The sequence below is a fragment of the Siphateles boraxobius genome, unplaced genomic scaffold (assembly GCF_051911475.1).
Source record: "Siphateles boraxobius isolate OS27281-9 unplaced genomic scaffold, OSU_SipBor_1 73, whole genome shotgun sequence".
Lineage (NCBI taxonomy): Eukaryota > Metazoa > Chordata > Actinopteri > Cypriniformes > Leuciscidae > Siphateles > Siphateles boraxobius.
Genome location: NW_027509201.1, coordinates 927,956 through 945,000, shown reverse-complemented (window position 1 = coordinate 945,000; position 17,045 = coordinate 927,956). Strand labels below are relative to the sequence as shown.

The following is a 17,045-nucleotide window of genomic DNA, read 5'->3' as shown; positions in this document are numbered from 1 at the left end:
GCGACGTGTGTCATTTCTTTAATACACACGCTTTTGTAATCATAATGTGTAGTTGTGCTCGTAGTCAATTGTTTTATTTGTGATAATAACATAAAACAGGCCAAATTATGCGACATCGTTTTTGTGCTTCTGTCATGCAGAGAAATGATGAGCGCATGCAAAAACAAGAAAGAACCAATGAAATATGAGTAACTGATGATGTCGTAGTCAATGTTTGCTTTTGTTTTTCTATGCATTTTTTGTCATAGTAAAATAAAAGCTGTAGCTGTCGTTTGCCAAATAAATTCTGTCAGAGAAATCCCTCAACCAAGTTTAGTTAATAATATTTTCCTCATATTTTGATGGTTTAATTGAACTTGAACTTAAAAGCAAATATCCCCTTGCACTTTTGGCCACTACTGTACAAGTCAGTGATTTGTAGGTTGATTTCCATAAAAAAAAAAAAAGGTGTGATTTTCCCGTTCGGAAAACCTGTTTGAAGTGTTTTGCAAATCCGAAATGACACACTTCAGCTTTAAATATCCACTGTACGAATGTGAAGTCTCCAAATAACTCTGTGATAAAGAGGAAAATCATGTGATCTCACAGGAACTCTAGTTAGTCCGACCGATCATAAAACATCCGTATCAATCCCTCATCCCAACATATCCCAGAAATCAGCGGGAGAATTACTGATGAACGATGTACAGATTCAGAAATGATGTCTGAAGAAAACTCTTCAGTTTCACAAATATTAAGGAATATTCCTGTTCTGGTCATCACAATGTTATTTGGAAACTGGATAAGATTTGATTCGCATAAGCTGAAAAAATGCTTGATACAAAATATCATAAAAAATGGGAATCACTCAAATACAGATGCATGACAAGTCAAAAGTTTGGACACGTCTTTATCATTTCTTACGCTCTTCAAGGCTGCATTTATTTGATCAAAAAATATTAAATATTATTACAATTTTGAAAAAATGTTTTCTATGCGAATATTTTTTTAAATGCAATTTATTCCTGTTATGCAAAGCTGAATTTTCAGCAGGTTTAATTCAATGAAATGGCCATTTAAATCTAAATACAAAGCAAATCAAAAGCAAACTCGTTCTTAATTACGAATATTATTCAAAAACAGAAAATAGTCAAGGAATGAAACCTATGAAATAACCAGGATTGATATAGTGATCAAAGCAAAACTCTCTTTGTTATTGTCGTTCACCAAACGACTTCATCCTTTTACACATGCTCTTATTTCACTGTCCACTCCAAAAGTTTTATGTTTCAATCAAATTTTGTTTTGCAAACAAATTCATTCATAGTCACAATTTACTAACAATTTCAATAATTAATGCACAAGTTTTTTTTTTTGTTTTTTTTTTAGTGTGTCCAAACCCTTTGACCAGGCAGTGCATATCAAACACAGCTTTGTTTAATAAAAAAAGTCTAAATAACATTATAAAACGCCCCCCCGTCAGGCCTTCACATCCTGAAATGAGGCGAAATGAAACACACACACACACACACACACACAATCTCTCTCATCCCATAAGCAGTGAGAAAGGCTGTTCTCTAATTACGAAGCAATAACAAACCTAGTAAACGAGACATGAGACGCTCTGACTGGGTTGCCAGTTAATTGACTCCCTCCCGAACCCCCCACGGGTCCAGGAGTGATGGAGCATCAGGAGCTCGAGCTCAGACTCAGCTCGACGTGTAAAGCTCACGGCAGGACCTGTTCCTCAGAGGATGGTGCAGAAGAACTTCTTCTCCCGGAAGGGGTTTTCTGAGGCCGGGACGGGGACGATGAGCGGATCCTCTCGTATGTGCGCGTCACAGTACGCCATCAGATCCGCCGCCGCCTTCGACACCTGACACACAAAGGCCATCAGCTGACCATTCTGACCAACAAAACTACGTTTATTTCAGCAAAACATGCAGTCAAAATTCTGAAATATTATTAACATTTAAAACAGCTGTTTTCTATGTGAATATATAGTAAAGTGTAATTTATTCCTGTGATCAAAGCTGAATTTTCAGCATCATTACTCCAGTCTTCAGTGTCACATGATCCTTCAGAAATCACTATAATATCATGATTTGATGTTTAAGAAACATTTATGATTATTGTCAATGTTGAAAACAGTTGTGCTGCTTCAGATTTTTTGTGGAAACTGCGATTTCCCCCCTATTTTTAATAATAATAATAATTATTATTATTATTATTATTAAACCATTATAATAATAAATGTTTTACATATTTCTTATTATTCTCACCAATAATAATAGTAATAATAATTATTATTATTAAATGCATTATAATATATAATACATATTTATTATTATTATTGAAGTGTGTTCCTTATTATTATTTTATAAGTATATAAAAATATCATAAACATAAATCATCAATTATTATGTCTATTATAATAATAAGTATTATACATGTTTATTAATATTTGGTATTATAAATAATAATAATAAAAACAAGTATTATTATTAAAGCCATTATGATAACATGTATTTTAAACATTATAAATAAATAATAACAACAACAATCAAGAAGAATCACCATCATAGTTATTTTATTATAATTAAATCCATTATAATAATAAATATTATCATCTATTGTCCATTATAATAACAAATATGATACATGTTAATTAATATTTAGCATTAAAAAATAATAAAACTATTTAAAATGAAATAATTACTAGTATTATTATTAAATCCATCATGATAATGAATATTAAAACAAATACACAATAACAACAACCATCAAGAAGAATCAACATCATAGTTATTTTTTAATTATTAATGTTATTAAATACATCATATAAATATGTGTAATGTGTACTAATATTTAAACAATTGCTATATTATTAAAAATAATATTTGTTGTTGCTGTTGTTGTTGTTATTATTATGTTTTTCCCCACATCATATCACAATGCTCTGATCCAGGACACTGTAGTTCAGTGGACACACATGAATATGAATATGTATTCAGCATTCAGCATGTAGACCAGTCTAATAAACCACATGAAGCCTCGATCAGCATTACAGGAGAATGAACAGCCGACGGACACTTTCATTTCCAGAAACCTGACAGAGAAAACAGTGTTTCTGACGGCTGGACAGTCTCTGCAAAGACCAAAAAACAAGTTTGAAAGAGGACGATTTTAGTCTGCAAATGTCAGGCTGCATAAACATGCCAAAACATGACATTTATCACAGTTCATAATGTTCACCGCTGTTTCTAGATCCCTCTGTAGAATAAAACAAATGGGCTCTTTCTGATATCAAAAAGTCAAATAAAATTATTAATTTCTTTTTAAGTTCGTTTATTCATTATTTATATTATTCAACAATGTTTCACTTAAAAAAACCGGCATTCTGAAATATCCATCCATCCCATTGGTATTAAAAAATAATTGAGAAAAGTTATTAAATATGTATAGATTTTTAATCTGATTTGCTGGCAATGCCGCTAGTTGAACGCTAGGTGGCGCAATGGGATCATTTTTATTACACAAAAACGCAACCAGCTCGAACTAAAAATCGAATTAAACAGAATACTCAAAGTGCATTATTTGTTGTTGACTAGAACTCAATTGTTTCAAGCGTTCAGGAATACAAATAACGATCTTGCATTGCGATATCTTCGCGTGTTTTGTTCACACAAAAAAAATTGTATTAATATTTACACACTTTAGATATATGTTGTGTAACATGATCATTACTCACTGACCTGCAAGTTTTGTTTACTTTCCTACACTGGAATATTAGCTTTTTTTGTTTTAGGTGAACCCATGAAAACGATTCAGTGCGCGAGTGAACTGTCCGAATGAATCAGATTGAATCATGAATCATTTCAGATCACCCCGTTTGACCCAGAACCGATTAAAATGAGCGATCTATGCGCGATTCTAACCAGCAGAAAACACACATGATGGCTGAAATAGCAAGGTAAAGGATTTTTAGGTCAGCATACAGTAATTTATCAGTAAATCAAAAATGTATCAGTGATGTTTTACAGGTATTTCACTATAATAAAGTAAGTGGCCACGGGTTTATGGGTCTTTTGGCTCTTTGGAGGTCAGTTCATTTGAAACCTTGTAAAACACTGAACTTATCTGAGGGAAATGAAACTATAACATGGTCAACAAACCTGGAACTGAAATGGTATACATATTTATAAACTCATAAAGTCAAGCGCTTTCTACGATACAGACTGATTCAAAGCAGCTTCACAGTAATAAACAGGAAAATAACTGCATCAATGGTCATCAAATATAAGAAAAAATTAAATTCTGTTGTACAGAAACTCAAAAAGACAACAGTATAATAATTCAGCTCAAGTCAGTTCAGTATCGATTCAGTTCAGTTCAATAAGTGTGTAAAGTTAATCAATTATGAAACTTGTTCAACGGATGAGAATAATGTAATTATTCACGGAGTCACTCCAATATTGATTCAGTTCAATAACTGTAAAGTTCATAAATTATGAAACAAATTCTACAGATGAAAATAGTGTCATTATTAACAGAGTCAGTCCAATATTGATTCAGTCCAGTTAAATTACTGTAAAGTTCATCAATTATGAAACAATTGGTTCTAGAGATAACCGTGTCGATGTTGCAAAGTCAATCAATTATGAAACAAAGTCGATTTAGCTATATTGCAGAAGACAATAGTGTCATCATACAGTTCAAATTTTATTCTCATTTGATCCATTAATATGAACACTTTCTTTTCAATTCTATTCTATACCTATTAAAACTTTTTCTTTTTTACTTATTACTTACTTTAGTTTGACTAAACTGGTAAGGGTCATAGCACTTACATATTGTTGTCCTATTGTTAGAATGAATGCTTCTATTCTTCTCATGTGTAAGTTGCTTTGGATACAATTATTAAAATAAATGTAAATAGTTTGAGTACATTCAAATCATTACGTTCCTTTTAAAACCCAGAAATGTGTTTATCAGCAGAGCCTGATCGATGTGAGAGCAGATGATGATGATGAAAATGAAGATGATGATGATGATGAGAGACGCAGCTGTTGAAGGGGAAGTGGTGTGTTTCAGAGGTGTGTGTGACGCTCACAGCCAGATGGTGCAACAAACACACATCACACTCAACAAACATACTACATTTCCCTTCATCTCGCTCCTGGAGTGCAGTGGAAAACTAATATCAATGTACCATAAAAGTCTAAATAAGACAGTACTATTATATAAGGCAGGGTTTCCTAAACTCAGGAGGTTTGCCAGTTGATGAAAAGAAAATAATTAATTAAATCATTAAAATAAAATTAACAAATCCCTAATCCCTAATATACACAACGGGTCAAAATGTTAGAATAAATTTTTTGAGATGTTTTTAAAAGAAGTCTCTTCTGCTCACCAAGGCTGCGTTTATTTGATCAAAAAGACAGTAAAGTCATTAATAATGTTACAAAAGATTATTTTTCAAATAAATTCTGTACTTTTTAACCTTCTATTCATCAAAGGATCTTGAAAAATAAAATGTATCACAATTTCCACAAAAATATGAAACATGAGGAGTTTGTACACATGAGGAGTGTGTTCAGCAGGAGTGTGTTCAGCAGGAGTGTGTACGGGAGGAGTGTGTTCAGCAGGAGTGTGTACGGGAGGAGTGTGTAGTGTGTTCGGCAGGAGTGTGTTCGGCAGGAGTGTGTTCGGCAGGAGTGTGTTCGGCAGGAGTGTGTTCGGCAGGAGTGTGTTCAGCAGGAGTGTGTTCGGCAGGAGTGTGTTCGGGAGGAGTGTGTACGGGAGGAGTGTGTACAGGAGTGTGTTCGGCAGGAGTGTGTACGGGAGGAGTGTGTACGGGAGGAGTGTGTACGGGAGGAGTGTGTACGGGAGTGTGCTCAGCAGGAGTGTGTTCAGCTGGAGTGTGCACGGGAGGAGTGTGTACAGGAGTGTGTTCAGCAGGAGTGTGTACGGGAGGAGTGTGTTCAGCAGGAGTGTGTTCAGGAGGAGTGTGTACGGGAGGAGTGTGTTCAGGAGGAGTGTGTACGGGAGGAGTGTGTACGGGAGGAGTGTGTACGGGAGGAGTGTGTACGGGAGGAGTGTGTACGGGAGGAGTGTGTTCGGCAGGAGTGTGTACGGGAGGAGTGTGTACAGCAGGAGTGTGTTCAGCAGGAGTGTGTTCAGCAGGAGTGTGTTCAGCAGGAGTGTGTTCAGCAGGAGTGTGTTCAGCACGAGTGTGTACATGAGGAGTGTGTTCAGCAGGAGTGTGTTCAGCAGGAGTGTGTACAGCAGGAGTGTGTTCAGCAGGAGTGTGTTCAGCAGGAGTGTGTTCAGCAGGAGTGTGTTCAGCAGGAGTGTGTTCAGGAGGAGTGTGTTCAGGAGGAGTGTGTACAGGAGGAGTGTGTTCAGCAGGAGTGTTTTCAGCAGGAGTTTGTTCAGCAGAAGTTTGTTCAGCAGGAGTGTGTAAGGGAGGAGTGTGTACGGGAGGAGCGTGTTCAGCAGGAGTGTGTTCAGCAAGAGTGTGTAAGGGAGGAGTGTGTACAGGAGTGTGTTCAGCAGGAGTGTGTACAGGAGTGTGTTCAGCAGGAGTGTGTTCAGCAGGAGTGTGTTCAGCAGGAGTGTGTTCAGCAGGAGTGTGTTCAGCAGGAGTGTGTTCGGCAGGAGTGTGTTCGGCAGGAGTGTGTTCGGCAGGAGTGTGTTCGGCAGGAGTGTGTTCAGCAGGAGTGTGTAAGGGAGGGGTGTGTTCAGCAGGAGTGTGTTCGGCAGGAGTGTGTTCAGCAGGAGTGTGTAAGGGAGGGGTGTGTTCAGCAGGAGTGTGTAAGGGAGGGGTGTGTTCAGCAGAAGTGTGTAAGGGAGGGGTGTGTTCAGCAGGAGTGTGTACAGCAGGAGTGTGTAAGGAAGGGGTGTGTTCAGCAGGAGTGTGTTCGGCAGGAGTGTGTTCAGCAGGAGTGTGTAAGGGAGGGGTGTGTTCAGCAGGAGTGTGTTCGGCAGGAGTGTGTACAGCAGGAGTGTGTAAGGAAGGGGTGTGTTCAGCAGGAGTGTGTAAGGGAGGGGTGTGTTCAGCAGGAGTGTGTTCGGCAGGAGTGTGTTCAGCAGGAGTGTGTACAGCAGGAGTGTGTAAGGAAGGGGTGTGTTCAGCAGGAGTGTGTAAGGGAGGGGTGTGTTCAGCAGGAGTGTGTTCGGCAGGAGTGTGTTCAGCAGGAGTGTGTAAGGAAGGGGTGTGTTCAGCAGGAGTGTGTTCGGCAGGAGTGTGTACAGCAGGAGTGTGTAAGGAAGGGGTGTGTTCAGCAGGAGTGTGTAAGGGAGGGGTGTGTTCAGCAGGAGTGTGTTCGGCAGGAGTGTGTTCAGCAGGAGTGTGTAAGGGAGGGGTGTGTTCAGCAGGAGTGTGTAAGGAAGGGGTGTGTTCAGCAGGAGTGTGTTCGGCAGGAGTGTGTAAGGGAGGAGTGTGTACAGGAATGTGAGCTGCGGCCGCTCTGGGTTTTACTGTCGAGTCTGTAATTACAGCACACGAGCCGCTGATGAAGAGACACAGTAATTAACACAGAACACATTCCACTGTGTGACTGAGGAATTCATTAAAGAGACGAACCGGCCGCCACTTGCTCTCGTCCTTCTGCATTTATTTCATCAACACTACAGTAAAAACACTCATATTGTCAAACAATTTTAAAGAACTGTATTCTATTGCACTTTATTTTAAACTGTCATTTATTACTGTGATCAAAGCAGAATTTTCAGCATCATTACTCCACTAGTCCTATTGCTGATATAGTTCAATCAAACCACTAGGGGTGTCACAATATATCGCAATACAAAAATGCAACAATATGTATTGTGAATAGTTCACCCAAAAAAAAAATTACTGTGTGAGAAAAAATCCTAGTTTTCAGAGTTTTAGTGTCTTTACTACATTACTATATATAATGTTAAATATAATGTATAATAATGCAATGGAGGAATATTTGTGTGTCCTCATAATGCCAAATGTCTGATGTTACCAGTACAAAGTGGCCTACATTATTTTAAATATATCTAGTCAGTATATTAACAGAATAGAAGCATATTCATCTAAAATAATTCTGTATTTTCAGCTTCAGAATCATGAATATGTTTATTCTGGTGTCTCTATTGTTCTGTGCTTTGGGTTTCCAGCAGTCCAAGCCTATTCATTTACACACACAATGTAAAACCAAATTTAGAATTTTAATCAACAGTACATTTTTTTTGTAAACCTTTTATTATATGTCTTGGAGTATCGCAATAATATGGTCTTGTGAGTTCAGTATCGTGATATGTATCGAATCGTACATGAGGGGATTGTTACAGCTCTACAAACAACTTTAGTTCATTTCCCTCAAACTTAACATGACGGACTGAATGAAGACGTGTGTGTTTGCTGTTAAATGAGCTGTGTTGTTGAGTGAGACTGGAACGGGACGCCCCCGAGACGAGCGCATGAGACGCCTCACAGGACTCACATGCTTTATATTGATCACTTTGGGAATCGAGGAATGTTAGTTTATGACATGAGAAAGAGGACAGAAAGAATAAGACACTTCACACACACAATCATGACTTATAATCACTTACAGTCACAGGAAATCAGAACAAACTGTTTACTTTCTTCATTCACGTGTCTGGTGTTATTGTGAATGATTCATCAGTGCATGTTATTCTAAAATTATATATATATATATATATATATATATAAACACTAATGAATCATTAATATCTATCCATCCATCCAAATATCTATCCATCCATCTTTCCAAATATCCATCCATCCATCCATCTTTCCAAATATCCATACATCCATCTATCCAAATCTCCATCCATCCATCCAAATCTCCATCCATCCATCTCTCCATCTATCCAAATATCCATCCATCCATCTATCCAAATATCCATCCATCCATCCATCTATCCAAATATCCATCAATCCATCCATCTATCCAAATATCCATCCATCCATCCATACATCCATCTATCCAAATATCCATACATCCATCTATCCAAATATCCATCCATCCATCCATCCATCTATCCAAATATCCATCCATTCATCCATCCATCTATCTATCCATACATCCATCTATCCAAATATCTATCTATCCATCCATCCAAATATCTATCCATCCATCCATCCAAATATCTATCCATCCATCCATCCATCTACCCAAATATCCATCCATCCATCCATACATCCATCTATCCAAATATCCATACATCCATCTATCCAAATATCCATCCATCCATCCATACATCCATCTATCCAAATATCCATACATCCATCTATCCAAATATCCATCCATCTATCCAAATATCCATCCATTCATCCATCCATCTATCTATCCATACATCCATCTATCCAAATATCTATCTATCCATACATCCATCTATCCAAATATCTATCTATCCATCCATCCAAATATCTATCCATCCATCCATCCAAATATCTATCCATCCATCCATCCAAATATCCATCCATCCATCCATATAAATATCTATCCATCCATCCATCCATCCATCTATCCAAATATCCATCCAAATATCTATCCATCCATCCAAATTTCTATCCACCATCCATCCATCCAAATATCCATCCATCCATCTAAATATCCATCCATCTATCAATCCATCCATCTATCAATCCATCCATCTATCCAAATATCCATCTAAATATCCATCCATCTATCAATCCATCCATCTATCCAAATATCCATCCATCCATCTAAATATACATCCATCTATCCATCCATCCATCCATCCAAATATCTATCCATCCATCCAAATATCTATCCATCCAAATATCCATCCATCCAAATATCCATCCATCCATCCAAATATCCATCCATCCAAATATCCATCCATCCATCCCTCTATCCAAATATCATCCATCCATCTAAATATCTATCCATCTATCCATCCATCCATCCAAATATCTATCCATCCATCCAAATATCTATCCATCCATCCAAATATCTATCCATCCAAATATCCATCCATCCAAATATCCATCCATCCATCCATCTAAATATCCATCCATCTATCCATCCATCCATCCAAATATCTATCCATCCATCCAAATATCTATCCATCCATCCAAATATCTATCCATCCAAATATCCATCCATCCAAATATCCATCCATCCATCCATCCATCTAAATATCCATCCATCTATCAATCCATCCATCTATCCAAATATCCATCCATCTAAATATCCATCCATCTATCCATCCATCCATCCAAACATCTATCCATCCATCCAAATATCTATCCATCCATCCAAATATCTATCCATCCAAATATCCATCCATCCAAATATCCATCCATCTAAATATCCATCCATCCATCCATCCATCCATCCATCTAAATATCCATCCATTTATCAATCCATCCATCTATCCAAATATCCATCCATCCATCTAAATATCCATCCATCTATCCATCCATCCATCCAAACATCTATCCATCCATCCAAATATCTATCCATCCATCCAAATATCTATCCATCCATCCAAATATCTATCCATCCATCCATCTAAATATCCATCCATCTATCCATCCATCCATCTATCCAAATATCCATCCATCTATCTAAATATCCATCCATCTATCAATCCATCCATATAAATATCTATCCATCCATCCAAATATCTATCCATCCATCCAAATATCTATCCATCCAAATATCTATCCATCCATCCATCCATCCATCCATCCATCCAAATTTCTATCCACCATCCATCCACCCAAATATCTATCCATCCATCTATCCAACCATCCAAATATCTATCCATCCATCCAAATATCAATCCATCCATCTATCCAAATATCTATCCATCCATCCAAATATCTATCCATCCATCTATCCAAATATCTATCCATCCATCCATCCAAATATCTATCCATCCATCCATGTATACATGTATATAAAATAAAAATGATATACTGAAATGATATGAAATACATCAAAAGTAAATAGAGGTTGTAAATGTCATTGTCAATGTTGACTTAAATATTAAACGCAGCAATAAAGAATCCGTCTAGAGATTGCTTCCCAAAATATCTTCCAGTGGTTAAAAGGGCAGAAATGTGACAGAGGTCATATCTGATGTCAGTCAGAACATATCTGAATATCTGCAGAACGATGCAGAATCCCACAGATGAGAAACATCTCTCTCCTCAACAGCTGAGCCTGTTCACTCGCCTCTGCTGATACACACCTCGGGTTTACACGCGCCAAACACACACGCAACTACAGCTAACACACACATTATGCTTCTTTTAAACATTGGGCACATTAGTGCAGATAACCAAGAGATTTCACTGCAGGCAAACATCTCCAGATCATGATTTACTGTACACATCTGGACTGCAATACTCTGATTTCGATGATTTATGCACTTTTTGTAAAAGTGTGAAAGAGTTGTTGACGCATTTGTTTTTTGATTGTAAAATTATCCAAAGTTACTGGATGGAATTGACCCTTCGCTAAGCCCCGCCCTCCTTAGTTACTGTTGCTACGCCTGTCAAGCTTTCGCGTCTAGCACGTCTATTACTGTGTGTATGCACCGGTGTCAGACATTCCCAAAGAGATAATTAGTAATTTTTGGCGAACATGTGAAATATCTGAGAGAGCAAGACTAAAGGGACTGCAGTGTGCATTCGAGGGATATATCCACGACATAATATGCAACCGATTAGAGAATAATATTCACAATAATTGAACTAAAGCCTACAGTCCCAGCGCAGCAGCAGCGCCTCATACGCTGACCATTCAAATGGGAAACACACACATTGAGGAACAGCTATGTTCGTGCACAGAAGGGTAAGTGAAATGTGAAACTAATCTAATAATTATAAATCAAACAGCTTATCCATAAATCTTGTGGAATAACACTAACACCGGGAGAGCCGCGATCGGATTGGGTTAAAGTTACTCAGTCAGGGGTAACGTTAGTAGGCCGTCGATTAACAAAATGCTGAAATATATATTTAAAGTATGTCAGTGAGCCTCGGTCTTGTCTTTAAACGTCTTATTTTACGTTAAAATATATGCATTATGAACAAAGAACCGTAATTATTTCCAACTTCCAAGCAACAGGTGTTTTTGTTAATCCTGTGGACATGTAGTTGTGAATGAGGTGTCACACACTGCTGATCCACGCACATCATTTCTCCCCGTGGCTTTTAGATTTTCGGGAAGGAAAACAATACCACTCCCGCGTCCAAACTTTTAGGATACCGGGTATCAGATTTGCACAATCCATACGCACAACGCTTCGGCATGTTTCCCTCGCTCGAAAGCTTGCAGACCTCCCTAGTTACGGTTGCTAAGACACGATTGGCCAGTGGCGGTTTTCGGGCGTGGCTTAGCGAAGGGTCAATTGGCAGGATTTATCTTTAATTTAGTAAAGATTAAATACTGTTTTACATTAAAGGATATTATTGTGTATTATGAAAGCAATGTTAACAGAGGTCTTGTATACATTGTTAATTTATTTATACTGCCGGCAAAATTGTATATACATAAACAAAAGTATGTAAACTTATTCACAATCTGTAAGGTGTTTATAGTGAAATTTGTTTGTTTTATGTCGTCTCTGAAACTATAAAAAAACAAAAAGTCATTAACGTTTAAAATATTATGATGTAATTTTCGGATCCCCTGTTACCAATAATGCCACACTTTGTTATGTACTGTATGCTATGCTATGTTTGTTACTTGTTCTATCTTCATTAAAAAATCTGCACTGTTAATATGCCTGTTTTAGGGGGATGATGAAGAGACACTAGATGAGTTAAAATAGCTTGTGTTGAGTCTCTATGACGCTTTCAAACATTGACACATCAACTTCTGACTCAACCAATCACACGAGTCTGGGGGCGGGACTATCTGTTAAAAACAATCACTGTTTCTGGCCACTTAACAGTCAGCGTGAAACATTAAGTGCACTCAAAAAATATTTCGGTAGTATTTGAGGTGCATATAAAATTTCCATGAAGAACATTTGTCTGTCATACAGAAATTAAACCGCGTTTAAAACACACAATAACCAAGTTTACATATTTATAATACATCAATCAATCTGATTTGTTTCAATTTCACACATTTTAACTAATTGAATATTGCTTGATCCACAGCACGCCGTATCTTAACCATGTTCACACTGTTTAACTGAATAAATGTAATTGTTTTATGCAGATTCTAAACAATTTGAAATGGATGCACAGTGAATATAAATGATTTTTAAATAAAATCAAATAGATGCAAATAGTTTTATTAGTGTAGAAATATTTCCGGTTTAGTTTCTGTATGACTGAAAAATACAAATCGCATTAAGTTTATTAGTTTATGTTGAAACTGTGTAATGCAAATGCATGGGAATTTTATATGCAAATTCAAATGCATAAATCTTTAGTATAGGCCTAAATATTTTTTGAGAGTTTTTCCTTTTATTCCCCTTTAATTTGACGTATTTTCATTTGAAACAGAGTATTTACAACAAAAAAAATAAAAATAAAATATTTTGTCCATCAATAAATGATTGGATGGTGAAAAGCGCCAGTGAAAGATAAGATGTTTCAATGACGTCAATTAAAAAGAAAGTTGTTTTTTTTTCACTGATCAATCGTTCACAATTGGTTTAAATTATTTAAACATTTAATAATATTCATCTTATAAAAATCCCAAAGCGTTCTGTACAACATGACAAAATCTATAAAAGATTCTTAAGTTGTATTTTTTCCCCAGTTTTCCAGGGTCCATCTTACAAAGCAAGTCTTCCAATCATTCTTAAAGCAATAAAACCGTGAACATGTTGAACTGAGGTCAGTTTAGTTTAAAGTAAAGACCTTTATCCGGTCCATGCAGGCCTCCATCTTCAGCTGCTCCACGGCTTTCCGGGCCTGAGAGATGCTGGCGGTGCTGTTATTGGCCATGCCGTCCTTCATGATTGAGTCCTGCACACAGATCACATGACAGTCACAAACTCCATCACAAACCCCCTCATTATCAACAGAATGGGAATACGGGATCTTGCGTGAATGAAAAAGAAGGACCGACTTCCCTATTGTGACGCATATACGATATTATTAACAAAGCCATTATGTTAAAGAGTTAGTTCACCCAAAAATGTGTGTAAATATAGATATTTTCGCTTCAGAAAGCCTTTATTAACCCCTGGAGTCATATGGATTACTTTTATGATGGATGGATGGATGCGCTTTTTTGGCCTACAAAATCTAAGGTACCATTCACCCCAATTATAAAGCTGGGAAGAGCCAGGATATTTTTAATATAACTCTGATTGAATGTGGCTGAAAAAAGAAAGATATAAACACCTACACTGAAAAAATTTACACTTTACCTACACTTTAAAAAAGTAAAATACGTTTAAAAGTAAAAGTAAAATAAGTAAAGTACGTTATTTTATGTGACTTAAAACAGTTATGGACAGTCTTAGAGAAAAAATTTGATGAATAACTTGAAAACTAGTCTTAGTTTATGCAACCGGCTTCTGGAACAAGAATAAATGTGGGCGGGGCTTGATTTTGTCCGTGAGGAATTGATTGGATGGTTGTGGTTTGCTATTGGTGGATCTCTTGTGAGTGACAGGTTATAGCCCCGCCCTCGTCATCAGAGAAGAGAAGTTATAAGAGGGAGGGGAGGTTAAGATGAAAGATTATGAGGCACAACATGATGTGCATGGATAAATAATTTAGAATAAAGTCAATTTGTATGACTTTAATTTAAATGTAAACAGTACTTTACTGTAAGAGTGTCAATGTGACTGTATTTATGAATGACTGAATCTGAGCTGTGTTCAGGAAATATATGAGGAACAGCACTTGTTCTCTGATCGTTGATTTATTATTCTATCATGGTTTCCACAAAAATAGGAATCAGCACAACTGTTTTCAACATTTATAATAATCATAAATGTTTCTTGAGCATAAAATAATCATATTATATCGATTTCTGAAGGATCATGTGACACTGAAGACTGGAGTAATGATGCTGAAAATTCAGCTTTGATCACAGGAATAAATTACACTTTACTATATATTCGCATAGAAAACAGCTATTTTAAAACGTGATAATATTTCACAATATGGCTATTTTTACTGTATTTTTGATCAAATAAAAAAAGCTCACAGGCAGAAATAGAATAGACAGTAGAATAATCACCGTCATTTTACGCTTCCCTGATATTTCCAGGCTTCCCATTCTGTGAAATGTTTTTTTCTGGGTTAAACAATCACATTTCCCAACGTTGTGATATAACAGCTCCAATAACAGCTAAGAATTATAGAGGTTCATTTGTATTATTTTCACAAATAAATCACTACATCTCACCAGAAAATGAGCTTCATAACAGCCCTTTTAACCCTCAGTGCATCATGTACATCTACATACATTCATAATGATACAGTGCTGGATAAAGGCCAAAACAGCAATTGCACTGAAACATTAGGGTTAATCTCAATACAGTAAATCATCAACCATTAAAGCTATTTAGCTTTTTTGCTTGTTATTTATAGGCGACATGTGACAAAATCTAGAATCAGCAAAAACACACGAGGGTCGTGATATTCCTCCATCCATCCATCTATTCAAGGCCATTCCGTGAATTATCACAGAGCTCGTGAAGCTCATCGCTTAACATCTGAATCTTCATCATAATAATTTCGAATATAAAAGCGGAATTCCAGCCGGTGGAATCAAACGCCCAAGAGACTCGCGCGCGTCCATCTTTCGCTCTCACGCGCTTCTGGTCATTCCAGCATCACCCCCCCCCCCCCCCCCCCAAAAAAAAACATGTATCCATCAATACATACATCATCCTTCATCCCAAATCTACAACATGAGCGCGTTTATAACGCTCGTATTGACCATGAGATAATAAGCGAAACCGTTGCCCATAAACCCGCGGTCACGTCAGGAACCTTGGAATTGTTGTTACAAATGTTGCACTCAAACGTTCCAAAAATTACGCAATAGAACATTCGAATCTACGTAACGAGCACAAATACCTGGCGAGGCAGAGGAACGCGTGTTAACACCCACCTGAAGTGTGTCAGTGGTCAGACTTCAGTATGTGGCTCGACTCCACCCGAACGCGACGAGGAAAAACCCGCAACACACACCTCACACACACACGGTCACCGTCCGCTCGCGTGTATCCGCCGAACGCCGTCAAACGTCGAGTATTTTCCCGGTTTCTGCTCTGCTGGTTGGTTCGGTGTCGGTTCATGGGATGTGAGGAGGGGAACCTCGATGTGACGCACAAACGCGGCGCGCGAGGAGGATGCAGGTGTCACTGCGCCTTTAAGAAATCAGACGGTTCACTTCGCGCGCGTCCTCCAGTATCGGTGGACCGTCGTTTGTGTGTGTGTGTGTGTTATCAGATCAGATGATGTTTAGTCACTAGGGCTCATTATTCGGCATGGCGCATCTGAGGCACGTGAGGTTTCCCTGCTAAATGTGACATCACCGGGTCTCCCAGTCACCGGGATGACGTAACCGCCTCCCAAACACTCGCACTGTGACGTAACACAGATGTTGGGCGCGTGAAAATCTCTCGCAATTAGTCGCCCAATTTTTCTCACTTTCAAGATGATGTTAAGGTCTATATTAAATCCTTGTCTGACTCCTGTAACAAAAAGGCTACTAAAATGTTGAATGTATACTAACTTTTTGTGTAATCTTTAATTAATATTATTTTACGTTTTGTGGCGAGGATTTATTTTTATTTTTATTTCAATATTTCCACATTTATTTATTTAATTTATATATATATATATATATATTTTTTTTCTCAATTAAAATGTGATGTAATATTTTGCTGTTCCTGAACCCCTGGCTCTTTTGTATTCTGTAAGTAAATGTTTAAATAAAGAAAATATATTTTTAAAATCTCTTGCAAGTATTTTTTTAAAACCAATAAAATAGACACGCATGTAGTTGGGAAGGAATTCATGGGTCCATTGGAATAGAACTTGCATATAATGGAACAGAACAATTTAGAATACAAAACAACAGAAGAGAACTGAGCAATAT

The 17,045-nt window shown here is 37.2% G+C and overlaps 1 protein-coding gene across 2 annotated transcripts in view; it reads right to left on the bottom strand.

Moving 5' to 3' along the window:
• gng4 (G protein subunit gamma 4) overlaps nt 1-16,404 on the bottom strand; it is an 18,675-nt gene extending 2,271 nt beyond the window's left edge. The window contains exons 1-4 of one of the 2 annotated variants that reach the window (XM_077217346.1): nt 16,053-16,404; nt 15,174-15,284; nt 13,838-13,945; nt 1-1,855 (exon numbers count right to left, since the gene is read on the bottom strand). The exon at nt 1-1,855 is cut by the window's left edge and continues 2,271 nt beyond it. In XM_077217346.1, the coding sequence (XP_077073461.1) occupies nt 1,727-1,855; nt 13,838-13,945; nt 15,174-15,212 (276 nt within the window). In that variant the 5' untranslated portion in view covers nt 15,213-15,284; nt 16,053-16,404 and the 3' untranslated portion in view covers nt 1-1,726. The remainder of the gene's footprint in view (nt 1,856-13,837; nt 13,946-15,173; nt 15,285-16,052) is intronic. The other variant, XM_077217347.1, reaches the window with a different exon arrangement.
• Between the last annotated feature and the right edge of the window lie 641 nt (nt 16,405-17,045).